At 49.9% G+C, this 27,127-nt stretch overlaps 2 protein-coding genes across 3 annotated transcripts in view; both read left to right on the top strand.

Moving 5' to 3' along the window:
• Positions 1-27,127, top strand: part of LOC128343776 (heterogeneous nuclear ribonucleoprotein M-like) — a 133,490-nt gene that overhangs the window by 27,525 nt on the left and 78,838 nt on the right. The gene's annotated exons all lie outside the window — the stretch shown is intronic.
• TIMM44 (translocase of inner mitochondrial membrane 44) lies at positions 948-27,127 on the top strand. Of its 2 annotated transcripts, none has more exons than XM_053303409.1 (13): positions 948-1,090; positions 4,607-4,711; positions 7,448-7,618; positions 9,930-10,010; positions 10,425-10,574; positions 13,893-14,032; positions 14,593-14,678; positions 14,809-14,901; positions 15,860-15,984; positions 16,844-16,894; positions 17,536-17,625; positions 22,539-22,649; positions 26,169-27,127. In XM_053303409.1, exons 1-13 carry the CDS (start codon positions 1,061-1,063, stop codon positions 26,286-26,288), a joined length of 1,353 nt encoding a protein of 450 aa, XP_053159384.1. In that variant the 5' UTR covers positions 948-1,060; the 3' UTR covers positions 26,289-27,127. The 2 variants fall into 2 exon arrangements, with proteins under 2 accessions (XP_053159384.1, XP_053159385.1); XM_053303410.1 differs by having other exon boundaries at positions 1,072-1,090; positions 7,453-7,618.

The raw sequence follows: 27,127 nt of genomic DNA, 5'->3' as shown, positions 1-27,127 counted from the left end.
TTGTAGTGAGTGACAGATAGGGACACCTCAGTGGTGTAGTTTGTGATGATGTCATCCACAGCAATTCAAGATGGTGAATGTATGAACATCTGAGGTGCAAGTGGAACTGATTTGAACTTAATTTGGGACACAGAGGGTCACCTCAATGGCATAGGTAGCAACAATATCAATATTGTTTTAAAATTTTAAATTGTGTTTTAAATTTCTTGCTTTTAAATTTGTGTTTGTTTGTTTGTTTGTTTTTTTAATTAATGTTTTACTTTTTAATCGTGTTGTAAACCGCCCAGAGATGTAAGTTTTGGGTGGTGTAAAAATATGATTAAATAAATAGCTTGTGGTGATGTAATCTACCCCAATTCAAGATGGTGAAATGTTGAGGTGGAAGTTGGTAATTATTAAGAGTATAGTGGAAGGAAGGTAAGCAGATTAGTTCTTAACGGAACGTCTTGTTTTTGTAGCAAAAGTCTTCTGGGAAGCTGACACTCTATGCGCATCAGACTATTTATTTATTCATTCTTCAGCTCAGTATTGCCTGCACTGACTGGAAGCAGCTCTCCAGGGTTTCAAGCAGGGTTTCAAGCAGCTCTCCAGGGTTTCTGCCAGGCAAAGAGCCTGAGCGACCTGCATGCAAAGCGAGTTGTGATGCCTTGGTCTGCCACCTGGGCTATAAGCAGAGGGGCGGGTCCACTAAATTTCCTTTGGGACAAGACAAGCGTGCCTCTGGACGTGTGCAAAGTGCCACAAACGGACCTTTATCCTCTTCAACACCTTCGCGCTCCCTCCACGCACACGCGTCTAGAAAACTGAAGGCTAAAGGCACAATCTGTATTTCCAGTTTCGCAGAGGGCCGGGACACAGCAGCCCGGAACGCGGCCGGCCGCCCGCCCGAGCCGGACAGGCTGTTGCCGTGGCAACCAGGCACAGCGGGCGCCCGGCGCGGTGACGTCACGGAGCACCGCCTCTCGCAGGGCATGTCGGCGTCGCGTTTGTGACGCGATCGGGCGTCGACGGAAAGGTCGCTAGCTCTCTGCTGCAGAAGAGGCATTTCTCCCTTGTCAAGATGGCAGCGTCCGGGCTGTGGGGGTGCCAGGTAAGGCGGGCAGGGAGCGGACCGGTCCTTCAGGCCCAAGGGGGCACAGAGGCCAGGGTGCCCTTGGGCATGTGCAGAGAGCCCATTCATTGTCCTTTCTTGTTTCCATGATGAAAGAGAGGGTGTTGCGGAGCACGTGCCGGGACCTTTGCCTCCCCAGTTAATTGATTCATAACACCCAGGCCCCATCAGAAAAGAGAGGGTGCCTGCCTGGGCATGTGCAGAGTACCCGTCTCCCGCCCTTTCAGTTTTCCCTTGACAAAAGAGAAGGTATCTCAGAACACGTGCCCAGGGACTTTGCCTCTTCCCCGACCTTCTCTGATTTGTCATACCCAGGCCCTATGATAAAGTACCCTCATCTTTCATTTCATTGAGGAACTTCGCCCTATTCCTGTAATGAAGGCCACTGGATGTAAGCAGAGAGGGGGCACTCTGTGTGTCTTTAGGGGTACCCTTTCCTTTCTTATGGGGCCTGAGTGGTATTCCTCAATAGCAAGAGGTTGGCGGGGGGCTGTTTTCACTCAAGAGGGTGCTGCTGATCGTGTGCAAAGTGGCTCTTTTTTCTTTCTTAGGAATCTGCCTCAGGGCAGAGCTACAGGTGCAAGTGCAAGTTTGAGCCCCTCTACCGCTCTCAACCTGTTCCCTTGCCTTTTAAAAACTAACTGCTGGACTTCCACATGATATTTGTGATGAAACTTGGAGGCAACTCAGCAATAATTCTTTGGCCTGAAGGTTGAGGATAGTAAACTTTGGAAAGAGCCAGCGTGGTGTAGTGGCTTGAGTGGATTAGGACCAGGGAGCCCAAAGTTCAAATCCACATTCAGCCATGACACTCACTGGATGGTTCTGGGTCAGTCACTTGTCTCCCTATCTAACCTACCTCACAGGGTGGTTGTGGGGATAAACAAAACCATGTTATAAATATAACCTGCTCTGGGCTCCTTTAGAGGAAAAGTAGAAGGAAATTCTATAGGGAAGGCTCAGTGATAGAGCACTCACTCTGCTTGCAGAAGATCCCCAGCTCAGTCCCTGATAGCATCTCCTGGTAGGACTAGGAAAGGCTCCTGCCTGGATCCGTGGAGCACTGCTGCCAGTCAATGTAGACAATCCTGAGCTAGATGGTCAGCAAGGGTCCAACTCAGGATGAAGTAGCTTCATAGATGTTTCTGTGACTTTCTCCATGCAAAGCAAGCGCTCTATTACTGAGCGACACCCCCAGATTTTAAGAATTATTTAAAATGTAACTTTTGTTTTAATGTGCTTTTAATCGTATGTCTTATTCAATTAGTGTTTTATTGTTTTTCTTTGGGAGTTGTCCAGAGAATAGTTGTTATGGGGTGGTCAACAAATAAAATTGCTGTTGCTGCTGTCCCTGTGAAAGGTGCAGGGGCCTTAATCCAGCAGTAGTGATAAAAGGAAACCTCCAATACCCTCTTCCAAAGTCCATGCGAAAGCAACTCCATCTTATTGGGCTTTCTTCTTCCCCCATCCCCAATTCCCAGTCATGATGGAGGCTGCTCTCCATATTACTGGAAACCCCACTGAACCCACTGAGTCTTACTTCCATGTGCTGAAAGCCCCATGGAAAGCAGTGGAGTGCTTAAGTGATTGCCTCTACCTTACCATGTTGGCTTCACTAGAAAGTAGGCACAGCAGACTATAGGCGAATTGCCAGAGTAATTCTACAAAGGCAGAGGTGAGTGTGCTCCTTCCCGAGGCAAAGTTTGGAAACTACTCCTCCAATAAGAGTAAGAAGTACACAGTTCTACCTCTCAAAACTGGTTCGCACACTGGTTCCCAACTCCCGCCCAAGATTCTCCTCCCAACTTGTCGCTGGGCAGAGAATTTTAGGCAAAAGTTGGAAACTTGGCATGGGTTGGTGTCATGGATCACGTGTGCAGAATACAGAACTGTGTGCCTCTGAATACCAGTTGCATTGGGGACAAACAAGCTGACAGCAACTGCCTTGACACATGTGGAACTTCCTGGAAACACGATGCTAGGCTAGATATAATGAAGCTGGAACTGTAAGCGGGCGGATCTCAGCTCAGTGGCAAAATATCTGTTTTGCCTGCAGAAAGTCCCAGCTTCAGTTGCTGGCAACTCCAAATAGAGCCAGGAAAGACCCCTGCTTGAAACCTTGGAGAATCACTGCCAGTCAGTGTTGGCAATACTGAGCTAGATGGAAGACGGGTCTCACACAGTCGAAGGCAGCTTCCTAGTTCAACATCTGGGGCTATTTAGTTTAGAAAAAAGGCAACTGCCGGGAGACATGATAGAGGTCTATAAAATCATGCATGGTGTGGAGAAAGTGGACAGAGAGAAATTTCTCTCACACACATATACACTAGAACCAGGGGTCATCCCATGGAATTGATTGTCAGGAAATTTAGGACCAGCAAATGGAAGTACTTTTTCACACAACACATAATCAACTTGTGGAATTCGATGCCACAAGATGTGGTGACAGCCAACAGCCTGGATGGTTTTAAGAAGGGCTTGTATAACTTCATGGAGGAGAAGTCTATCAGCGGCTACTAGTCAGAGGGCTATAGGCCACCTCCAGCCTCAGAGTACCAGTTGTGGGGGGGGTAACAGCAGGAGGGAGAGCATGTCCTCAACTCCTTCCTGTGGCTTCCAGTGGCATCTGGTTGGCCACTGTGTGAAACAGGATGCTGGACTAGATGGGCCTTGGCCCTGATCCAGCAGGGCTGTTCTTATGAGGAGCACCTATAGATTAGTGGAAGAGTATCTGCTTTGCATGGAGAAAATCCCGGGTTCAATCCGTGGCATTTCCAACTAGAATTGGGAAAGACTCCTGCCTGAAACGTTGGAGAACCACTGCCAGTCAGTGCAGACATTACTGAGCTAGATGGACCAGTGGCCTGACTCGGTGTAAGTGAGCATCTTATGGGACCTTCTGCACGCCAAGCAGGTGTTCTATTTCTGAGCTATGGTCCCTCACTCTAATGTGTAGCTCTTTTACATGCTGGCTTCTTTGGTGACTTTTTTGGAACCAGAAGAGTGCTGTTTTGGTGGAGGGCTTCCTTTTCTGGATACCCCTTTCCATCAACCATTTTGTTCACTTGCCTGGGCAGGTTCAACAGCCCTTTTGCTATCCCTAAAGAAGGTCACCTTGCAAAGTGAGAGCTGGTCTTGTGGTAGTAAGAATGATTTTTTTTTTGCTAAGCAGGGTCCACCCTGGTTACATATGAATGGGAGACTAAATGTGTGAGCACTGTAAGATATTCCCCTCGGGATGGAGCTGTTCTGGGAAGAGCAGAATGTCCCAGGTTCCCTCCCTGGCAGCATCTCCCAAAATAGGGCTGAGAGATATTCCTGCCTGCAACCTTGGAGAAGCCACTGCCTATCTGGGTAGACAATACTGAGTTAGACGGACCAATGGTCTGACTCAGGAGGAGGCAGCTTCCTATGTTCCTAAAGTGAATGCAGTATAAGGCTTACGAGAGGGAGTCTGTATAATTAAACAAGAGCATCTTGTCTTTCTCTCCCTAGAAATGCCTTTTGAATGTATGGCTCGTATCGAGGCAATGTTCAGGACCTGCACGCCACGCCTTCCTCGTGCATCAAGCCAGCAGACCTGCCTTAGAATTGTACCAGGTATATTTGGCAGCTAAATGTTTTGTGTGTGATGGGAGCAAAGGCCATTGGTCTGAGTTATATATCGCAGAGCTGGGTGTGGGAATCTCTTTTCAGCTGGGGCCGAACACTTGGAAAAAAATTTCCAGTCGTCTCCTTGTACTGCAGGCCTCCTTGACCAACCTTCTTTGGATCTAGGAGAAAGCCCCCAAATTTAGGAGCCAGACTATGGACATTTGGCAAAATTACCAGACTTTGTGAGGGACACTGTGGAGCTGGAGGTTAAATGGGATCAGTGTTCTCTCTAATTTTTTAAATCTGTGTGTGGAATGAGTTTTGTTCTGGGCGGGAGTATCAAGGCAGTGTATGTGCATGTGCATTCAGAGTGGGGCCTTCCTGATTCAACCTGAGTGGGATCTAAAAGTAACTGAGCGGACATCAGAAGATGTGTGAGCATGCGCACATGTGCACGCTCCCATAGTCCCATAACTGGTCTGGTGGTAGCAAGCATGACTTGTCCCCTTAGCTAAGTAGGGTCCACCCTGGTTGCATATGAAGGGGAGACTAGAAGTGTGAGCACTGCAAGATATTCCCCTTAGGGCATGGAGCTGCTCTGAGAAGAGCAGAAGGTTTCAAGTTCCCTCCCTGACAGCATCTCCAAGATAGGGCTGAGAGAGATTCCTGCCTGCAACCTTGGCGAAGCCGCTGCCAGTCTGTGAAGACAATACTGAGCTAGATAGACCAATGGTCTGACTCAGTATATGGCAGCTTCCTGTGTTCCAATATTCCCATAGCCACAGTGGCCAGTAGCCAGGGATTATGGGGATTGTAGGCCAACATCTGTAGGAGGGTTGAAGTTAAGCAGCACTGAAGTAGATACTACAGAGCTAGCTGGACTTTTGGTATAAGGCAGCTTCCTGTGTTCCTAATTGGGCTTTTCTTTATCCCCTTTACAAGTAACATACTTGGAACAGAAACAGGGTTGCTGTCTGGGACAAAGCTTTTATTCAATCGCTCTACCTCAGAATATCCTAGTCTTGGTGCTGCAGTTAAATTTCTAGGCGCCCTGATGCACTGGCACCTGCGATTCATCAAGCCCTGTTTTAGTGCGTCCTTGACTCTAAATGCACATTGATCACACCCCTTCCAAGAACTTGCTGTAAACCTGGCAAATCCAGGGGTGTCTTCATTAATTCAGGGGTTCCCAGCCTTGGGTCCCCAGATACTGTTGGACTACAGCTCCCCTCATCTCCACCCACGATGGCCAAAAGCCTGCACTAATTGGCGGTCGATTCAGGAGAGGCAAACGAGGGCATGCATTTGCATGCTGTGTAATTAATTTGTGGAATTCACTGCTGCGAGGAGTGTTGTCGGCTGCTGGCTTAGGTGCCTTAAAAAATATTTGCAGAGGGTGCATCTGTCGATGGCTGTTAGCCAGTAGTGCCTCTCTTCCGTGTAGAGAGGCACTGTACCTCTGAGCACCAGGGAAGGCTGCCATGCTTGTGGGCTCCTTTTTGGAGCATCTGGCTAACCACTGTCGGAGACACGATGCTGGGCTAGATGGAATTTGGCCAGATCCAGCAGGGGGGTTCTTGCATTCTTCTGGTGGTGAAGTCTATTTAAGTGCTGCCCCACTTCTCTGGAACTCCCTTCCCCTTCAGATTCGTTTAGCTCCTTCCTTACTGATCTTTAAATCTCTGTTGAAGACTTCTTTTTCGCCAGGCTTTTGCCCTGTAGTTTACCTATTTGTTTTTTTCTTTTTTGTTAGTTACTTTAGTTTTTAATTTAGAATGTAATCTTAATGTTGTCTTGCTTTGCATGTTTTTGTACACCGCCCAGAGTCTTCGGAGTGGGTGGTATATTAAATGTTTCAAATAAATAAATAAATAAATAAATAAATATTTATACTCTGCCCCCCAGTGCAATTCTGCTCGGGGCGGCTTACAACAATAACATAGATACAGATACAAGTAATAACATTATTTTTTTTTTAAAAAGTCAGATTAAAAACAATTCTTAGATTCAAATTAAAACTGAAAATTATGAAAAGCTAAAGAACCTACCAGATATAACAAAATAATGATATTAAAAAGCCTCCTTTAAAAAGGTGTGTTTTAAGATTTTTTTTTAAGATATCAGTTGCTATGGACCAGGATAGCTAAATCCTGGAACCTACATGTTCAGAGGTAGTCTGCTACTGAATAACCAGTTGCTGAGGGAAGCGAGAGAGGGCTGTAGCCGTCATGCCTTGCTTTTGAGCTTATGAGGGCCCAGGTTGGCCACTGTGAGAACACGATAGATCTGCCTTACAGGGCTGGATTGACCGCAGACTTTGCAGATTCCAGCACTGCTATTGGCTGGCTCTCCTAAATGGTCCTTGAGTGAGAAAGTGCTGGGGTGGAAGCAGTCAGAACCCATAGCTCAGCAGCAGAGCATCTGCTTTGCATGCAGAAGTTCCCAGGTTCAATCCCTGGCAGCATCTCTAGGTAGGGCTGTGAAAGACTCGTGCCCGAGTGCTTGGAGAAGCTGCTGCCAGTCAGTGTAGACAATACAGAGCTAGATGGACCAAGGGTCTGACTCGGTAGAAGGCAGCTTCCGCTGTTCCTGTGATGCATGGCCATTTGGCCATATTTGCCAGCCTCCTACAGACCAATTCACCAGCCATGGTTTTGGCCCATCAGATGTCTCCGAGTGTGTGCTTTTAGAGATCGGTTTTCTTTGGGTTGTCCAACCTGTTAACAGTGGCCTTCTTTTTAGTCTAGATGTTATTCTTCCGGTGGCCGAAAAGGCTTCATCTCTGGCCTTGTGGAGAATATTAAACAGGAGCTGGCAAAAAACAAAGAGATGAAAGAAAGTATTAAAAAGTTCCGGGATGAAGCGAAGAAACTGGAAGAATCAGAAGCGCTCCAAGAAGCCAGGCGGAAATATGTAAGGCTGCTTCACTCCTGTTGTGGTTGATGTTTCTTTTCTGGGTCTTTCGTTTCCTGGGAGACTCTGTGCTGACTGCCAAACCAGTGTCTGTAAATTAACTATTAATAAAAATATGTAATATGTACATCGTGCTTTCAAGTGCTCAGGATTCTTCGTGTACATTTACTTGAAACATGATCTTGACAAAAGCCCTGTGAGATAGGTCTTATTAGCTCCATATTACAGCTCGGGGGAGTCTTTCTCTGTTGTTCCTGAGGACTAGGACCAATGGGTTGAAATGACAAGGAAGCAGTTTCAGGCTAGACATTCGAAAGGATTTCCTAACTGTAAGATCTGTTGGGCAGTGGAACAGTCTGCCTCATGCACTGGTGGGCTCTCCTTTGCTGGAGGTTTTCAGACAGAGGCTGGAGGGCCACCCGTCAGGGAAGCTGTAGCTGTTTCCTGCACTCAGCAGGGGGCTGGGCTAGAAGACCTCCAAGGTCCCTTTCCACTCTAACGTTCTATGCAGCTGAGAGTGTGTGGCTGGCCGAAGGACCCCTAGTGAGCTCATGGTAGAGTTGAGATTTCAGCCTCCTAGTACACCAGTTCTTGGGTTTTCATTTGGGACTGGGAAACAGGCCTCATTTTGACACCATGTCTCCTATTCCAGAGAGTTGCAGACTCTTGGATCAGAATAAAGGGCTCTTTCCTTAGCTTGTAATATAGCGCAATATTGTATAGTAATATAATACAGTCTATATTAGAATATGCTGTCAAGTCGATTTCGACTCCTGGCGCCCACAGAGCCCTGTGGCTTTCTTTTGGTAGAATAGAGGAGGGGTTGACCATTGCCTCCTCCCGTGCAGTATGAGATGATGCCTTTCAGCATTTTCCTATATCGCTGCTGCCCGATATAGTACCAGTGGGGATTCGAACCGGCACCCTTCTGCTTGTTAGTCAAGCATTTCCCCGTGACACCATTAGGTAGTCTGTATTAGAATATTGTAAAACTGGCTTGTTATATAGTGTACAGTGTGTCTCAAGTGAGAGGGAGCTTCTAGTTCTCATTGTTTCCAGGACGAGATTTGGAAAATAGCAGCATCTCCTTCCCCCTCCCACCTTAGTCTTTTCTTTAGACTAAACAAAATAGGCCTCTGAAAGTTTAGAAGATTGGCTAAGAAATTGAGCTACAAATTAGGAAGACCTTAGTTTGAATCTCACTTGTCTGCATTCTAGGGATCATAATACTCCACTAGCTTACAGGACTGTTGTAAGAATCCCATCATTTGAAAGCACTTTATTCATACATTTTTAGTTTGAGTAGCAGCAGCAGCAGAAGTGTGATAACCCACCCTAACCCTGCGGCCTAGTGGAGGTAATAGGGTCAAAATTTCAGCTTTCTGCTGCTTTATTGGTTGTATATTGGTGAGTTTAAAAAAAAAAGATTGGTAATATCTTTTGTGAAATTGTTTTAATTCACTTTATCTTTATTTCTTCCCCTATTCAATAATTTTATTATAACCTTTATTTATTAAGGTTCTGTTTTAACCTCTATTGATGTAAGGTTACTTAATTAGCATTAAGGAATATTGTGATTTTATCACTTTTGTGAGCCACCTTGAGCAGCATTGCGCTGGAGGGGTAGGATGTGAGTATTTTAAATACATAAATTAAAATGTATAACCAGTGTGGTGCAAAGGTTAGAGTGCTGGACTAGGAGCGGGGAAACGACAGTTCAGATCCCCTTTCAGCCATGAAACTCGCTGGGTGGCTCTAGCCAATTCTCCCTCAGCCTAACCTACCTTACAGGGTTGTGGTGAGGATAAAGATAATCATGTACACTACTCTGGGCTCTGTGGAGGGAAGAGCAGGATATAAATTAATAAACAAATCAAATAGGCGTTAAAAAGACGTTAAAATAAGCAGTGCATGGAAGCAGCAACCAAAGAGCATCACTAAACAGAAGAGCATCTGTTGATTGCAGTTTCAGGACATTTTGCATTCATTGGATGGTTTTGCCTGTGGGCTCCCCAGAGGCATCTGGAGGGCCACTGTGTGAAACAGGATGCTGGACTAGATGGGCTTCCTTGGGCCTGATCCAGCAGGGCTGTTCTTATGTTCTTAAGATGTTTTTTGTGAGCTGCCCTGAAAGATAAGGCATTGGTCTTTTTAAAAGGATAAATGTGTAAAATTTAAATGTGCCCTAGCACTGGGTCTGGGGAGCAGAAAACGTCAGTGCAAAAAAAACCCATGTGGCTTCTGTCCAGGAAGGGAGATTGATCATTATTGATATGGGTGCACAGCATGATGGATTGTTCTTTCCCTGCAGAAAACCATTGAGTCTGAAACGGTGAAAACCTCTGAAGTCATCAAAAAGAAGCTTGGGGAGATCACTGGGACGGTCAAGGAGGTGTGTGTGTCTTTTCTTTGGAGGGGGTTTGTGTCTGTTTGGGAGCCATGATCTTTCCAGGTGAACCTCAGGATATACAAAGAGATAATCACTGAGCCTTATGTTGCTGGATATGCTGATAACAAGAGATGATCCAAAGATAATCCAAATTAGTCATTCATACACACACACACATACACACATTGCAGATTGTATCTAGGTTAAAACATACAAGTTCATTTGTGCATATTCCGATAAAATATAAAAACTAAACTTGAAAAGGGAAGTATGAAAACAATAGAATGTAAACGGATTTGTTACACTGAAATAAAACCCTTGTATTTTAATAAAGGACACCCCTGACTTATCTCTTTGCAATCCTGGCTGAGTGTTTTGTTCCTATGGCCCCTCTAATCCTCGCTGCTCTACCTGCAGAGCCTTGATGAAGTCAGCAAGAGTGACATTGGCCGGAAGATAAAGGAAGGAGTGGAAGAAGCCGCCAAAACTGCAAAGCAGTCAGCAGAAACTGTGTCCAAAGGCGGGGAGAAGCTGGGCCGGACAGCGGCATTCAAGGCCATTTCCCAGGTAGGTCCCACTGCATCCCCCAAGCCCTTTGTTCTAAAATCACCTTCAGTGGAGGAATCTGGAAGACTGGTTAGTAACATAGGAAGCTGCCTTTTACTGAGTCAGACCATTGGTCCGCCTAGCTCAGTATTGTCTACACAGACTGGCAGAAGCTTCTCCAAGGTTGCTGGCAGGAATCTTACTCAGCCCTATCTTGGAGATGCTGCCAGGGAGGGAACTTGGAACTTTCTGCATGCATACATGCAGGTGCTCATCTCAGAGTGGCCCCATCCCCTAAGGAAAATACCGTACCGTGCTCACGCATGTAGTCTCCCATTCAAATGCAAACCAGGATGGATCCTGCTTAGCAAAGGGGGCAATCCGTGCTTGCTACCACAAGACCAGCTCTTCTCCCTGCATTCAGCTTTCATGGTTAATTCAGTCTTGAATGTTGAATTTCTGCTGATCGTGCTAATACCAGGAGAGAGAATGGAAAGACGGCCCACGAGCCTTCAGAAACAGCTAGCGGACGTACGTGCAGAAATTTGGAGAATAGGGTGGGCTCTCTTGAGGGCACACAGAAGGTCCCTGTCCTCCTGCTGTCTTCCACCTGCAACAGCCACTGTCTCAGGAGCTCCTCCAGCCACCCCACCCCCATGGGGCCTGCTCTTGTGAATTCCTCCCCCCTCCCAAAACCCCCTTCCTCAACATGGCTACCCCTCTGGAAGTGGCAATTGTTTCATGTTTTGCATTTCTGTCCCGTCCCCCGTCCCCCGCTTGTTTCTTTCATGGAACTCAAGGAAGCAAGCAGGGAGTTTCCCATGCATTCCCCCCGCACTGATGAGACTTAGACTTTCTTAGCTTCAGCAGGGTGGCTGTGATTGCCTAGGTCACTGGTGCTTTGGAAGAGGTTTCCCCCCACCTTAAGATGTGGGTGTTCCTTACAGATTTTTACGAAGTGTCCAAAGGGTTGAAGGAGCCCAGGCATGCCTGAAAGAGCTTGTTTGCATTCCCCAGGCAGTCTCTGCCTGTGAGCACCAGGTGGCGCTCTGACATTGTGGCAGCTCTTCCAAGCCTCCCCCGGCCTCCTGTTTTGCTTCTTCCGCCACCCTCTCTCTGGACAACATATCCTCTCTCTTTGGCCCCATTCACATGCATCCATTTCTTCAGTTTTTGCAATCTGCCTTGTATGGGAAGTCCTCTTGTATATCTAAAGTGTGTGTGGAAAGGGGTCGGTTACATTGTGATCTTCACAACCATCCTGCGAAGTAGGCGAGTCTGGAATTGGAAGGGGTTCCTCAAAGCACGGCTTCCTCATCCGTAGCTCAGTGGTAGAGCCCAAGAGACCACGTGGCCTAATGGATAAGGCATCTAGTGGTAGAGCCCTGGTTTGTGTGCAGAAGGCCCCAGGTTCCGTCCCTGGCAGCATCTCCAGGTAGGGCTGGGGGAAAGCCTCTGAAGCCCTGGAGAACTGCTGCCAATCAGTGTCAGTGTTCCCTGTAAGAGGGATTCCCAGATGGTGTTGACTACAATTCCCATAATCCCCAGCCAAAGGCTACTGCAGCTGGGAATGCTGGGAGTTGTAGTCGACAAGATCTGGGAATCCCTCATGCAGGGAACCCCGGTCAGTGTAGGCAGTGCTGAGCTAGATGGACCAATGATCTGACTTGGGAACTGAATCCCATAAGGGATGAGGCCATCGCTCAGTGGCTGCGCATCTGCTCTGCATGCAGAAGGATCTAAGTTCAATCCCTGGCAGCATCCCCAAATAGGTCTGGTAAAGTTGCTGCCGTTCTCCATTACTCCCCCAAGGCTTTGGAATGCGCTTCCTAGTGAAATTAGAACCTCCCCATCTCTGATAGTTTTTAAAAAGACTTTAAAGAAGCATCTGTTCACCCAGGCTTTTAATTAATATTGTTTTAATGGTTTTAATGCTGTTTTAAAATACTGTTTTAAAAATTTTAAATTGTAATGTTTTAAACTTTTTGTTTTTGTTTTAACTAATTTTTTATTTTCTGTTTTTATTTTGTTTTAAAGTGCCCAGAGATTTGGGCGGTATAAAAATATGTTAAATAAATAAATAAATAAACACTCCTGTCCAAAGCTCTGGAGAGCTGCTGCCGGTCCGTGTAGATGCTGCTGAGCTAGATGGACCAAGGGTCTGACTCGGGACAAGGCAGCTTCCCATGTTCCCGTGCCCAACACCTGGGCTCCTTTGCGCTTCTCAGCCACAGCCATTGACTTGGCCTGTATCGACCATCCGTGTACAAAATACATTGCAGTCCATGTTCCCTGTAACAGGGATTCCTAGTTTTTGTTGACTACAATTCCCAGAATCCTTGGCCAAAGGCCACTGCAATGGGATTCTGGGAGCTGTAGTCAACAACATCTGGGAATCCCTGTTACAGGGAACACCGGTTGCAGTCCTTATTTTATCCTGGGAGGTGAGTTAGATTGGGGGGGTTTCCCCAAAAGTGGCACAGCTCAGCAGGGACATGAGCCCCTGTCCCCACATCCCTAAAGCTAGCGCTTTGCCACCCTGACTCTGATGATCCGGGATAATAATTAACAGGCACTTGCCTGTTGCACTTTCAGGCATTTGGGAACTCCACAGACATGATCTTGAAACCCTTTCAATGAGCCTGCAGGATTATTGACTCCACAGTGCAGGGGCGAAGGCCGAGAGCATGTGACTTGATTAAGGCCCTTCGTTGGTCACCGAGGCAAGATTCAAACCACGCGTTCCTGGAGTCGTCGTCATCATCATCATCAATTTTATTACAGCCATTGGCCAGCCGAAATAGAAATAACAAACATATCCAGTACAACAATACTAAAACACAATAAAACAAAATACAGTCGTTCCTGGAGTCCTAGTTTGATCCAGATCTCCCAGTGCCGACTCATTCCTTGTTGTCCTCTGCTGCTAGGGAGGAGAGCTGGTCTTGTGGTAGCAAGCATAAATGATCCCCTTTGCTAAGTAGGGTCTGCCCTGGTTTGCATTTGAATGGGAGACTACATGTGTGAGCACTGTAAGATATTCCGTTTAGGGGGTGGGGCCGCTCTGGGAAGAGCATCTCAGGTTCCAGGTTCCCTCCCTGGCAGCATCTCCAAGATAGGGCTGGGAGAGACTCCTGCCTGCAACCTTGGAGAAGCCGCTGCCAGTCTGTGCAGACAATACTGAGCTAGATGGAGCAAGGGTGTGACTCGGTCATATAAGGCAGCTTCCTGTGTTGCTAGGGGACGTGCGTCTCTCTGCTCCCCCTCCCTCCTCTGCTGTTCTGTTTTCTTGGGACGCTGCCGTACCTCCACTTTGCAGTAACTGCCTTTCCCTGGTAGGGTGTGGAGACTGTCAAGAAGGAGATCGACGAGAGTGTGCTGGGCCAGACGGGGCCTTACAAGAGGCCGGAGAGGCTCCGGAAGCGGACGGAATTTTCCGGGGAGAGACTCAAAGAAGAGCGGATCTTCGAAGCCAATGAGTGCGTGTCGGGGGCGAGGCAAGGGGGAGCTAGGAAGCAGGGGCCAGCCCTGTTGGGCTAAGAAAGATGGCAGCACGGGGCAGGTTGATGGAGCCCCAGGAGGGGAGGGGAGAAAGCCCTGTTCTCCTGGGCAGCAATGGCAGGAGTTCTCCCACATCTCATCCTTCCTTGCTGCTGCCAGTTGGAGTTGACAACATGAAACCCAGATGGACCAGTGGTCTGACTGGCATTGGGCAGTTTACCTTGGGGGACTTAGTGGGTAGAGCACGTCCTTTGCAGGCAAAAGGTCCCAGGTTCAGTCCTTGCCGTGCCCAGTTAACTGGCTCTCAGGAAGTAGGGCTTTCCACCTGAGAGCTCGGAGAGCTGCTGCCAGTCAGAGTGGGCAATCTTAGGCTGGCCTGGTTCTGGATAAAGCAGCTCCACAGTCTCCCATTACTTTCTGTATGGCTGAGGGGTTTTGTATGCAAAAAATCCCAGGTTCACTCTCCATTTCCAACAGATCTCCAGTAGCAGGGCTGGAAAAGACCTTGGGTTGCTTAGCAGTGCTTCCTCTGTTACAGGGAGGCGATGGGCGTGGTGCTCCATAAAGACTCCAAGTGGTACCAGCAGTGGAAGGAATTCAAGGACAACAATGTGGTCTTCAACCGTAAGTGGTACTTGTGAGCATAGCACTCGCACCCCCCCTCCGTGCAGATGCCTCCGGCGCCCCATGCTAAGTGGGTGGGGGCGAGGCAGCTGCTGATGCTCCTTTCTTCTCCCCCCCTCGCCCCCTGCAGGATTCTTTGAAATGAAGATGAAATACGACGAGAGCGACAATGCCATCATCCGGGCCTCACGCGCCGTCACAGACAAAGTGACCGACTTCATCGGTAGGTTCCTCTTCCTCCCAAAGATTTTCTCTGTTGCCACAAAAACTGGGAGAAGAGCTGGTCTCGTGGTAGAGGAAAGGGTGGTAGAGGAAAGGGTGGTAGCGAGCATGAATTGTCCCCTTTGCTAAGCAGAGTCTGCTCTGCTTTGCATTTGAATGGGAGACTACATGTGAGCACTGTAAGATCTTCCCCTCAGGGAGTGGAGTCATTCTGGGAAGAGCACCTGCACGCTTGCATGCAGAAGGTTCCAAGCTCCCTCCCTGGCAGCATCTCCAAGATAGGGTTGAGAGAGACACCACCTTGGAGAAGAGGCTGCAACCCTGGAGAAGAGAGAGTCTGCAGCCTTGAAGAAGCTGCTGCCAGTCAGGGTAGACAATACTGAGCTAGATGGACCAATGGTCTAACCCGGTATAAGGCAGCTTCCCAGTGCTAGGAACATAGGAAGCTGCCATATACCGAGTCAGACCATTGGTCCATGTAGCTCAGCATTTTCTACATAGACTGGAAGTGGCTTCTCCAAGACTGCGGGCAGGAATCTCTCTCAGCCCTATCTTGGAGACGCCACAGAGGGAACTTGGAACCTAGATGCTTTTCCCAGAGTGGCTCCATCCCCTGAGGGGAATATCTTACAGCGCTCACACTTCTAGTCTCCCATTCATATGCAACCAGGGCAGACCCTGCTTAGTTAAGGGGACAAGTCATGCTTGCTACCACAAGCCCAGCTCTCCTCCTAAAATATGCTGTTTTCATCCTTTATGGAGGAGAAAGCAGAGCAATTTCTTTGCTATGCAAAGTTACACTCTCGTGGTTGCATCCCTTGGGAATAAGCCCCTTCCCAGGGGACATCCAGCCTTCTCCCAGGCAGACTCATTGGGGGCGGCCTCCTCCCTGGCCGCTTCTCCTCCCTTTCCAGTTCCCCTTCCCATCCCAACATGACTTTTCGACCCTTTCTCGCCAGGCGGGCTGTTCTCCAAGACAGAGATGTCAGAGGTGCTGACAGAGATCCTCCGTGTTGACCCGAACTTCGATAAGGACCGGTTCCTCAAGCAGTGCGAGGAGGACATTATCCCCAACATCTTAGAGGCAGGTTTTGAGGAGTGGCTGGCTGGGTGTGTCCCTGCACAGATTGTGCCCCAGAGGCTCAAGCAGGGGCTGACACGGACACCGCCCCCCTTCGCCCTCCTCTTCCCGTGCATGCCCTGCCCTTGTCCTGGGGCGGCCTGTTCTGCTCCTTGCCCCGCCTCCCCTTTCACTGACAGGCTGAAGGCTGCTCTGGGGTGGAGCTTTTGCTCCCAGCTGGGCCAACCCACATAATTGGGGGAAGCCTGGAGAAAGAGGGTTGAGTGCCGGCCCTTGGGCTGGAGAAACGTGGGGTGCGGGCAGGCCCCCTCTCCTCTCTGGTCCTGTGCCAGAAGCCAGAGATTTGCTTCTCTGTTGCGCCCCCCTCCCCCCCCCCCGCCGGATGTTGGGAGATCATTGGAGTTGGAGGTCAAGAGCACAGAGGGCTTTGCATGTGCCTGCAGTTGCCAAGTGCCGAGATCTTTGAATCTGCAGCTGCACAACTTTGGCCCTCTGGCTGTTGTTGGACTCCAGCTCCCATCATCCCTGACTATTGGCCACTGTGGCTGGGAATGATGGGGGTTGTAGTCCAACAGCCAGGGGGGCCAAAGTTGTGCAGTCTTGACTTTCAGCCTAAGAGGTGAGAGGAAATGGAGGAGGGAGATCAGGGTGAGAACACCCAAGTGGAGAGGGGAGTTTGCATAGGTGTCTTCATCTTGGTATGACAAGCTGATCTTCTTTTGAGGGCCTTGGGCTGGGAAATGGGGGCTCTGCCCTTGCTTTTCTGTCCAAGTTGGCTTGGGGTGGACTGCCCTCCCTGCCCCTCTCTTCTGCAGCCTCCGTTCCTTCTCACCTGTGACCTTTCTTGCCTCCCCTTCCTTAGGCCATGATATCTGGAGACCTGGACATCCTCAAGGACTGGTGCTATGAAGCGGTGAGTATCTTAGGAGTGGTGGAGGAAAGGGAGACAGAGGCCGGTGCATGCAGGGAAGCCAGGAGACAGAGAATTCTCCCTTGCTGCCTCCCCTTTGCTTCGGGGACCCTCTCTGACACACCCACACACACATCCTTCTCCAGTTGTGCAATCTCTGCCAGTGGCTATAGCTTCTGCCAATTTTTGTTTTTAAAAAATAAAGTCATGTATAGCTTTACATGCATTAAAAAAGAGGGAGAAATGAGAAATTAGAAACATCCTAAGAGTTGGCAACCGTTTCTATGGCCGCATGGAGCCTCCAGGTTCAGAAACAGTCTACCTCTAAACACTAGTGGTTGGGAGCTGAGAGCAGGGGGGCGGGGCTGTGGCCTTTGTGCGCTGCTTGTGGACTTCCTGGAGGTATAAATAGATTCTGGCTGAGGATGCTGGGAGTTGGAGTTCAGCCACAGCTGGAGAGCCAAGCTTGCTTGTTTACAAAGTGAAATGAGGTTCTCGGGGTCAACAGCCGCCCGCTGCTCCTCGCGTACCTTTCCTGGAATTGTGGCAGGTGTGCTCCCTCCCTGCAAACTGCACGCTGCTCTTTGTCTTTGGGGTGGGCTAGGGATGCAGGCTCCTGGCTAACGGGCACGTTCCTCTTCCAGACCTTCAGCCAGTTGGCACATCCGCTCCAGCAGGGCAAAGCCATGGGCCTCCAGTTCCACTCCAGGATTCTGGACATCGACAATGTGGACGTAAGTAGAGCCCCTCCTGGTCTCCCCGAAGAGTCTGGCCTGCAGGGCTGTGCAGGCGCGTTGCCACTCGGGCACCACCACTGCTGCCGCTGCTGCCGCTTCGATTTGTCCTGCCTCCATCTCTGCTCTTGCAGAACCGAAGCCGCTTTGAAGTGGTGGCGGGTTTTGAAAACCAGCAGCAAATAAAGCTGAGATGTGTTTCTGGAATCTCTCAAGAGCCCATGCCACGGGCGGGGAAGTGTGTCAGGGAGCGGCAAATGCCTGTGTATTTAATAGCTAGCCCGCAGGGGCATGAGATTACGGCCTCAGGTGGCGAATGCACTGCGGGGCAGTGAGTGCAGACACACACACCCCTTCCCCACTGTGGATGCGTAAGTTGGTTGTTTATTTACAATCTTAGATCAAACAGCAATACAAGCAGAATATACTCAGAAAAGAAAAAACAGAAACTAAAATATTGTCACATACATAAAATCAAGAACCTTTGGCAGTAGCTGATTGCTGTGCTCTAGCCCCTCTTAATTTGATCAGAATATAACAGAATTTGGCAACCGCCAAGGATATTGTTGGGTCCCTAGCTTCTAGTAAGCATGTAAGAATCGTCTCCTCCGAGTGGCTTTTGGAACCTTTCAGGTACTGGGATAAGAAAAAGTCTCTTTCAGAGATATAAAGCGGGCAGGGTAGCAGTGAATGCTTCAATGTTTCAGGGGCAGATCCGCAAGGGCATAGTCTCTCATCATGGGGTTTTCTCTCAAATCTTCCTGAGGGTAGGGCATTCCAGCGAGCTCTTGTAAATGCCCAGCGAAGTTTTGGGGAATAGATTGTATAAAAATAAGTGGCTGTGGCCCAATCTTTCTTACCGTTTAGCAGTTGGGGAGGCCTATTTATTTATTTGTGGAGAGCCAGCGTGGTGTAGTGGTTAGAGTGCTGGACTAGGACCGGGAAGACCCGAGTTCAAATCCCCATTCAGCCATGAAATTAGCTGGGTGACTCTGGGCCGGTCACGTCTCTCTCAGCCTAACCTACTTCACAGGGTTGTTGTGAAAGAGAAACTCAAGTATGTAGTACATCGCTCTGGGCTCCTTGGAGGAAGAGCGGGATATAAATGTAAAAAAAATAAAATAATAATAATAATAATATTTATAGAGGCCCTTTCCTCCTGACAGTTTATGTCCCTAACTCGCCCCACTCTAGCAGTTGTGCTGGGCAGAAACCCATCCTCCGGAGTCTCTCCTCAACCGCTGTGGGTCTCGTCCACCTACCTGCTGCCCCAGCCTCACCTCCACTTGCCAGCCAGCCTGTTCTCTCCTCTCTGGCACCATCCAGCAGATTTGCCCCCATCGGCCAGCCTAGGGGTCGTTGATGACGCCGCCCCCCTTCGCCCTCCTCTTCCCGTGCCTGCCCTGCCCTTGTCCTGGGACGGCCTGATCTGCTCCTTGCTACGTCAGGCAGCTTGCCCTGCCCCCCTTTTCACTGACCCGCCACTCGCTGCCCCTCTCCCTTCCAGCACCAAGCTTTTGGTAGCAGAGAGAAGAGCGTGGCTGCAGCAAGAGGAAGGCGCCAGTGAAACTGCAGGCAGCCCGAGCTGCAGAATGGAACAAGGAGCGCTGCAGGCCGTCCCAGAACCAGGGCGGAGTGTGTGCCGGCCGATGAGCCCGGAGAGGGGCGGGGTCAGCCACGGCCCCTAGCCTGGCGGATGGGGCAAATCACTGGCAGGTTGCCCAGGGGGCGGGGCTGGTGAGGCACTGCTTGGCAGCTTGCTTTGAGCGGCCCCATGTGACAAGCTGCCCCTGCCCGGCTCGCCTCCATGAGGCCTAGTAACTTACTCCTCTTTCAAGAGACGACAGTTACTCGGAGGGTGGGCGCCAGGTATCCAGTTGTGGCCTTGGGCGCTGACGGTTGCGCGTGCTGAGCTCCAGGGCTGGCGGGGGTGGGGGCTCTATTTTCGGCCGGATTTTCTCACCTCCTCTGGAAGTGCAGCCGTCATCCCCGAAGCTGCCAAAGCCAAGCATCGGTTTCCCTGGCAACGGAGAGCCAAGCCGGGGTGGGGAGTGTGAGGAGAGCTTGGATCCCTGGGTTTTTCCATCCCCGCCACGCAGCGTTTTGCGGAAACGACAGTCCTGGGCAAGTGCAGAGGCCGGCGTGCGGAGGGAAGAGGGAGCCGAGTGCTGGAGGAAGGAGCAGGAGGCTGGGCGGGCGGGCAGAAGGAAGGCCAGGAGACACCGGCCCAGCCTCTGCTAGGGCAGGCCGAGAACAGTCTGGGGCAGCCCAGGAGAGCTCCATTCACCTCAAAGGGTGTCTGAGTGTGTCTCTTTCAATCCTCCCTCTGGGGCCCAACTTGGCCCAGCCCGGATGCCCAAGATCTCCATCCTTCCGGTTAGAGTGCTGGACTAGGACCGGGGAGACCCGAGTTCAAATCCCCCTTCAGCCATGAGACTTGCTGGGTGACTCTGGGCCAGTCACTTCTCTCTCAGCCTAACCAACTTCACAGGGTTGTTGTGAAAGAGAAACTCAAGTATGTAGCTCTGGGCTCCTTGGAGGCAAAGCGGGATATAAATGTAAAAATAATAATAAAATAATCATCATCATGCCTCTCTCTTCCAAGTCAGAACCCTGGCTCCTCTTGCTCAGTATTGTCTGCTCTGACTGGCAGTGGGTCTCCAAGGAGAGAGGAGGACGGAGCCTCCGACCTTCTGCCTGCCAAGCAGACGCTCTCCCATGGAGCTGCGGCCCCACCCCCAAAGAGGACAGACCCACGGATCTCCCATCCAGGCAGTGACCACACCAAGGCCGGCTTGGCTTCAGCTCGGTGGCTGCATTGTGTGTCCTCAGACCATGGCCTGGGACCTTTTCATAGGAAAACTGCTTCACTGCTCCCCCGCGCAGGGTGGGGAAGAAGTCCTTAAAGAGCCTGTTGCCTCTGTCTTTCGGTTTGGGCCGGAGCTCAGTGGGACAGCCCCAGATTTGCACGCAGGAGGCCCCAGGCTCAATCCCTGGCAGCATCTCCAGGTCGGGCTGGGAAAGAAAGACCTGGAGAGCCCCTGCCAGTCAGTGTAGACCAGGGGGTTCCCCACGGGGGATACTCCTAGGGATACTTGAAGCTCCCCCCGGAGGGTACTCAGAGCCCTCCTGCCTCCCCACGGTGCAGCTGCTCTCTTTGTTCTCTGGCTTGAAGCCAGCACGTCCCCAGCAATGTGCCCACCGCAGAAGGGGAGTGGGGAGGGTGAGGCCCTACCTTCTCTGCTTCTGATTGGCTGGCTGCTTGCTGAAGCTCAGTGTATCCCTCCCCTCAGCCTGACTGACAGGCTTCAGAGACTTAGCACTGAGCACTCCCATGGACATTAGTAGAGCAAGAAGACTTGTCCCGTTAATTTTTAATAAGAGTAACATAGTGTGGATGTGAGCCAGTGACTGGGAGTAGCCTTTCTTATAGCGAAGATGAAAATTTGTGTGCATGCATGGTCTCTCTAAATCTATATAGGGTACCTGAGTGGAAAGATTGCAACAGAAGCGATACACTTATTTTAAAAGGTTGGGGATCCCTGCTGTAGCCATTCTGAGCTAAATGGACCAGTGGTCTGACATAGTAACATAGGAAGCTGCTGTATATTGAGTCAGACCATTGGTCCATCTAGCTCAGTATTGTCTTCACAGACTGGCAGCGGCTTCTCCAAGGTTGCAGGCAGGAGTCTCTCTCAGCCCTATCTTGGAGATGCTGCCAAGGAGGGAACTTGGAACCTTCTGCTCTTCCCAGAGCGGCTCTATCCCGACGGGAATATCTTACGGTGCTGCTCACACATCAAGTCTCCCACTCATATGCAACCAGGGTGGACCCTGCTTAGCTAAGGGGACAAGTCATGCTTGCTACCATAAGGCCGGCTCTCTTCTCAACTCTGGGTAAGGCAGCTTCCTATGTTCCTCGGGTCAGTAGTGACACAGCAACAGTGCTTCAGCCCTTCCTCGTTGTAAGCGCAGCCTCTGGGTTTGCTGACTAGAATCATCGGTTTTAAACGGCACAGAACTATTAAAAGGAAAGAAGAATTTGTTTGCTTTTGAGTTACACAGACTCCTTCTTGCTGATGAGTATTTCTGTGTCACTCAGAAGATTACACTCTGCAGGTCCAAAACGGATGTTGGCCCAGGAAATGATGTAATATTGTTGTCTCTTACTTTCAGTAATTTCTGTGTGTGTCCAGGAGGGTCTGGAAGGTTTCGTGTTGGATTTTATTATGGAAAGCCAATATTTTGCCCTTGGGTTTGGTGACTGAAAAATGCAGAATTGCTTCTGCCCAATGTTTTTGAAAGCCTTAGTGAGGGAGGCAATCTGTTAGAATGTTGAGTATTCCAGGGCAGTGATGATTCTTGATTCTGCACAAAGTTTCAGCTGAAAAACACAAAGGATTTTGTCTTCCTTTTAGCATACTTGTTTGTGACTCCTCAGCCGGTGTGGCAAAGGTTGGACTGGGCCCAGGGAGACCCGAGTTCAAATCCCCATTCAGCCAAGAAACTCACTGGGTAACTCTGGGCCAGTCACTGATCCCTCAGCCTAACCTACCTGACAGGGTGGTTGTGAGGATAAACATAACCATGTACACCACTCTGGGCTCCTTGGAGGAGGAGCGGAATGGAAATGTAGTGAATTTCGCATTCTGCAAATTAGCACAGACTGACTTTAATTAATCTTACAACCTTAAAGTGAGGGAGGGGGGACATCTAGATATGGCAGATTGTGCAGACATTGTGTGATTGAGGCAGGCTGACTTGAATGGTTATATGGAAAATTCATTATGGACTAGGAACTCAAGGTTTTGCAGCTCACAATGTTTCCTGATTGCAGTAGCCATATGATCCACCTGCTATGGGCTAGTGACTTGATGTTGCTTCCCCCCCCCTTTCCCCCCCCCCTTTTGCAGCTCGCCATGGGCAAGATGATGGAGCAGGGCCCTGTGCTGATCATCACCTTCCAGGCTCAGCTGGTCATGGTGATTAAGAATCCGAAGGGGGAAGTGGTGGAAGGAGACCCTGTAAGTGAAAACCCAACAACAGACTCTGTGGGAAATGGGGTCGGGATCTTTTGCTTCCAGCCTAAGAAGCTGAACTCATAGGAACAGTTCTGCTGGAATCAGGCCCAAGAAGGCTCATCTAGTCCAGCATCCTGTTTCACGCAGTGGCCCACCAGATGCCACTGGGAAGCCCACAGGCAAGAGGGGAGGGCATGCCCCCTCTCCTGCTGTTTCTCCCTTACAACTGGTATTAAGAAGCATCTTGCCTAAGAGGCTGGAGGTGGCCCGTATCCCTGACTAGTAGCCGTTGATAGACCTGTCCTCCGTTAATCTGTCCCTTTTTAAAGCCATCCAAGCTAGTGGCCATCACCACATCCTGTGGCAGAGAATTCCATAGATTAATTATGCACTACATGAAAAAGGACTTCCTTTTGTCGGTCCTAAATTTCCCAGCCTTCAGTTTCATGGGATGACCCCTGGTTCTAGTGTTGTGAGAGAGGGAGAAAAATTTCTCTCTTCCTTCAGCTGCTTTAGTGTAGTGTTCTGTCATTTATAATCCCTTTCTCTTCTCTTTCTCCCCACCCTTCCAGCCAGGGATAAATGCATGTAATTATATCTGCTGGCCGCAGAAAGATTTCTAATCCTTGAGGTGGCATAGAATCAGTTAATTAAATTGGTTAGTAGTGGGGCAGTTGATTCATTTGTGTTTAAAGCTTTTTTTCATTGTTTCAGCACATAATTAACCTGTGGAATTCCCTGCCCTAAGATGCGGTGAAAGCCACCAGCCTGGATGGCTTTAAGAAGGGTTTAGCTAAATTCGTGGAGGACAAGTCTATCAATGGCTACTACTCTGGTGGCTGTGGGCCACCTCCAGCCTCAGAGGCAAGATGTCTCTGAATACCAGTTGCAGGGGGAGCGACAGCAGGAGAGCTGGCATGCCCTCAGCTCTTGCCTGTGTGCTACTGGAGGGCCACTGTGTGAAACAGGATGCTGGACTAGATGGGCCTTGGGTCTGATCCAGCAGGGCTGTTCTTACGTTCGAAACATGCCAGTAAATCGTATGCAGACATAAGTAGACAGCCATTACGTTTTAGTAATCTACAAATGCCTCCACGGTCCTTTCTGCACCCCCTGTCTCGCCGCCATCTTTTGCTACCACAGCCCAGCACAGTTCCATTTCCTTTGCTTTATATAGCTCATAATTCTTTGTCAAATAAGAGAAGCAGAACTTTGAGCTTTGGGTTGCTTGGTCTAAGACCTTGAGGCTCTAGAGGGCAGAGTTTGGGAGTGCAGAGGTGGGACCTGTCAGAGCAGGGAGCATACAGCCAGCATCAACAACCAACAGGAAGCCGCCCCTCAAAGCTTCCTGAGAATTCCATCCCCTTGTCTCCTGGAAAGGAGGCACCTTGCTTGGCGGCAGCAGTTGCGAAAGGACCACAAATCGAATGTGAGCCAGGAGTGTGATGCAGCGGCCAACAGAGCGAATGTAATCTTAGGCACAGTGAATGATGCATTCAGTTATTCACTATGCATTGAGAAGCATAGTGTCCAGATCATGAGAAGTCGTCGTTGCTTCTGTTCTGCACTGGTCAGGCCTCACTCGGAAAGCTGCGTCCCCTTCTGGGCTTCACATTTTAAGAAGGGTGTTGATGAGTTGGAGGGGGTTCAGAGGAGGGCAGCCAAGATGGGGAGGGATCTGGGAACCAAGTCCTAGGAGGAACAGTTGAAGGAGCTGGGTATGTTGAGCCTGGAGAAGAGGAGACTCGGGGAGATACGATGGCCGTCTCCAAATATCTGAAGGGCTGTCGCATAAGAAGTTGTTGCAGGCTTGCTTTCTGTTGCTCTTTGCAAGGAAGCAGATTCAGACTAGACATTAGTTAGAATTTCTTAACTGTAAGAGCTGTTGGACAGTGGAACACCCTGCTTTATGCAGTGGAAGGCTCTCTTTCACTGGAGGTTTTGCTGGGTGGCCTACTGTCAGGGATGCTGTAGCAGATTCCTGCACACAGCAGGGGGTTGGACTAGAGGACCTCTAAGGTCCCTTCTAACTCCTGACGTTCTATGAGGGTGACTCTGAGTTTCTTGGCTTTATTATTTTATTTTATTTTATTTATTTAACATATTGTTATACCGCCGAAAACATGTCTCTGGGCTGTTTACAACAAAATAAAAACAGAAAGCAAAACATTAGTTAAAACAAAAGCAAAAAGTTTAAAACATTACAACAATTAAAAAATTTTAAAACAATATTTTAAAACAGCATTAAAACCATTAAAACAATATTAATTAAAAGCCTGGGTGAACAGATGCGTCTTTAAAGACTTTTTAAAGCTTTTAAAGCTCTCAGAGATGGGGAGGCTCTAATTTCACTAGGGAGCGCATTCCAAAGCCTCGGGGCAGCAGCAGAGAAGGCCCGACATGTTATGATAAAACTTGCATATCGTTTCAGTTATTCAGCTGGTTATTGCACAGCTTACAATTTTTGCCAGTTCTGGAGGAAAGGAGCCCATTTTCTTCTCCAGGGCAAGGTTGCTTACGCTAGGCCAAAGGCAGTGCTCTGGGCCGTTTCAAGTGAAACAGCCCCCCCCCCCCCCCCCGATTGCTTCTCTCTTGACTTCAGGTTGCTTCCGGCTCTAGAATTCCGTGATTCTATGACCTGCAAAATCTGAGTGAATTAGTTGTCTCTGTCAGGCCTTTGTCCCTGAGCTGTAGTAACCTGGAAGTCCATTTGTGCTTCGATATGGGCAGGACCTCCCCGGGCATGGCCCCTTCAGTGTCCCTTGCTCTCACACAGGCATACTTTGCCTGTGTGAAAATTGCCACCAGCCACTCCAGTCAGAGCTGTCTGGTAATTTCCACGAAAGGCGGTTTGTTTTTCTTCCACCAAAGGCTGTTCAGACATTCACCAGAATGCTCAAGAGAGAGGCAGTTTCAGTCCGGGAGGAGAACCTGGTCTTGTGGTCGCAGCCGTGAATTGTTCCCTTTGCTAGGCAGGGTCTGCCGTGGTTTGCATTTGGATGGGTGACTACATGGGAGCGCTGTAAGAGACTCCCCTTAGGGGATGGAGCCATCACTGAATGGGAAATCAGGTTGCCAGATTCTGGCTTTCCAAGTCCGGGTGCCTCATTTGCATATTCTGTAAGTTGGCTAGAAAATATTTTTTGAGCAGAAGAGTGACTGCACGTTTTGCTCCATAACTCCGCTTCTACAAGGGCTAGAGCTTAGCTTTAAAAAAAGAAAAAAAAGAAATCTGGGTGGGCTAAGCAATCCGGCTGAGATGCTTAAAATCCAGGTGGAACCTGTAATTTCGGGGGGCATGGCGACTCCAATGGTAGAGCATCTGCCTGCTTGCATGCCGAAGGTCCCAGGGTCAATCTCTGGCAGCATTTCCAGGGAGGGCTAGGAGAGACGTCTGCCTGAAACCTTAGAGAGCTGCTGCCAGTCAGTGTAGACAGTACTGAGCTAGCTGGACCAAGGGTCTGACTCCGTATCAGGCAGCTTCCTGTGTCGGCTCTAACACTTGTGGTGTTCTCATCTCAGGAGAAAGTTCTGCGGATGCTGTACGTCTGGGCCCTTTGCCGAGACCCCGACGAGCTCAACCCTTACGCTGCTTGGAGACTGTTGGACATTTCTGCCTCGAGCACCGAGCAGATCCTATGAGCCAGGCTCCTCCTGCGCCCAGCCCCGCCTTGCTCACAGCCCCGTGGCCTCGGACAGCACTTGCCGACGGGTCGCCTGGCCCCGAGGGCAGCCATTTGGCACACGGGAGGAGGCCGTCACGAGTTGCCACTTTTCGGAGGGGGTTGCACATGCTGGCTCAGGTATCGAGACACGGGAGTTGCTGCCGGCCTGTGTCTTGCATTGGCTGATCTTCAGGGTGGCAGCTTAGACCGCCGGGCCAGACGGCACTGGCACAAGGCCAGTCTTGGGCGTCTCCTGGCCGGGCCTTGTCCGTGGACACCTCCATCCCCAGATGGCGCCACCAAGACTCCGGCACGTGCTTTTCCAGAGCAGCCTGGCTCTTGGTGCCTCTGCCGCTCACCCTTCTGCTTTCTGCAGAAGCAGTGGGGCTAGCTGGCGCTCCTTGGCTCCTGCCCAGTGTCCCTTATGGGGCCGAAACCCCATGGCTCCTCCACCGAGGGATACGTCCAAAGCTTGCCGAAGCCAGGATCTCTTCTCATGCGGCTGGGGAAATGAATGTGCGTTGGAGGCAGGGGGAGACGGGGGCACGTGGCCGGGGAGGGGGAACAGCCCCTCTTTCGGACCGGGGATGGCAGAGTGGGAGGATCTTCCGTATGGCTCGGATGATTCACCCGGATCAAGGGGTCTCAATCCAGGCTCCTCCGTGGTCCTTCCATGGAGTGCCGGTGAGGGGAGGTGCAGGCTCTGTGTGGTCACTGCTCCCGTGATCCATGGACCCGCAGTTGACAAGGAGGGCTATCATGTGATCGATTCTTCTCCCGCCTCTGTGAACCAAATAAACATGGCCAATTCACTCA

The sequence above is a fragment of the Hemicordylus capensis genome, chromosome 2, assembly GCF_027244095.1.
Source record: "Hemicordylus capensis ecotype Gifberg chromosome 2, rHemCap1.1.pri, whole genome shotgun sequence".
In the NCBI taxonomy this organism is placed as follows: Eukaryota; Metazoa; Chordata; class Lepidosauria; order Squamata; family Cordylidae; genus Hemicordylus; species Hemicordylus capensis.
Note: the sequence above shows the minus strand (reverse complement) of the source record. Positions and strands in the feature narration are given on the sequence as shown.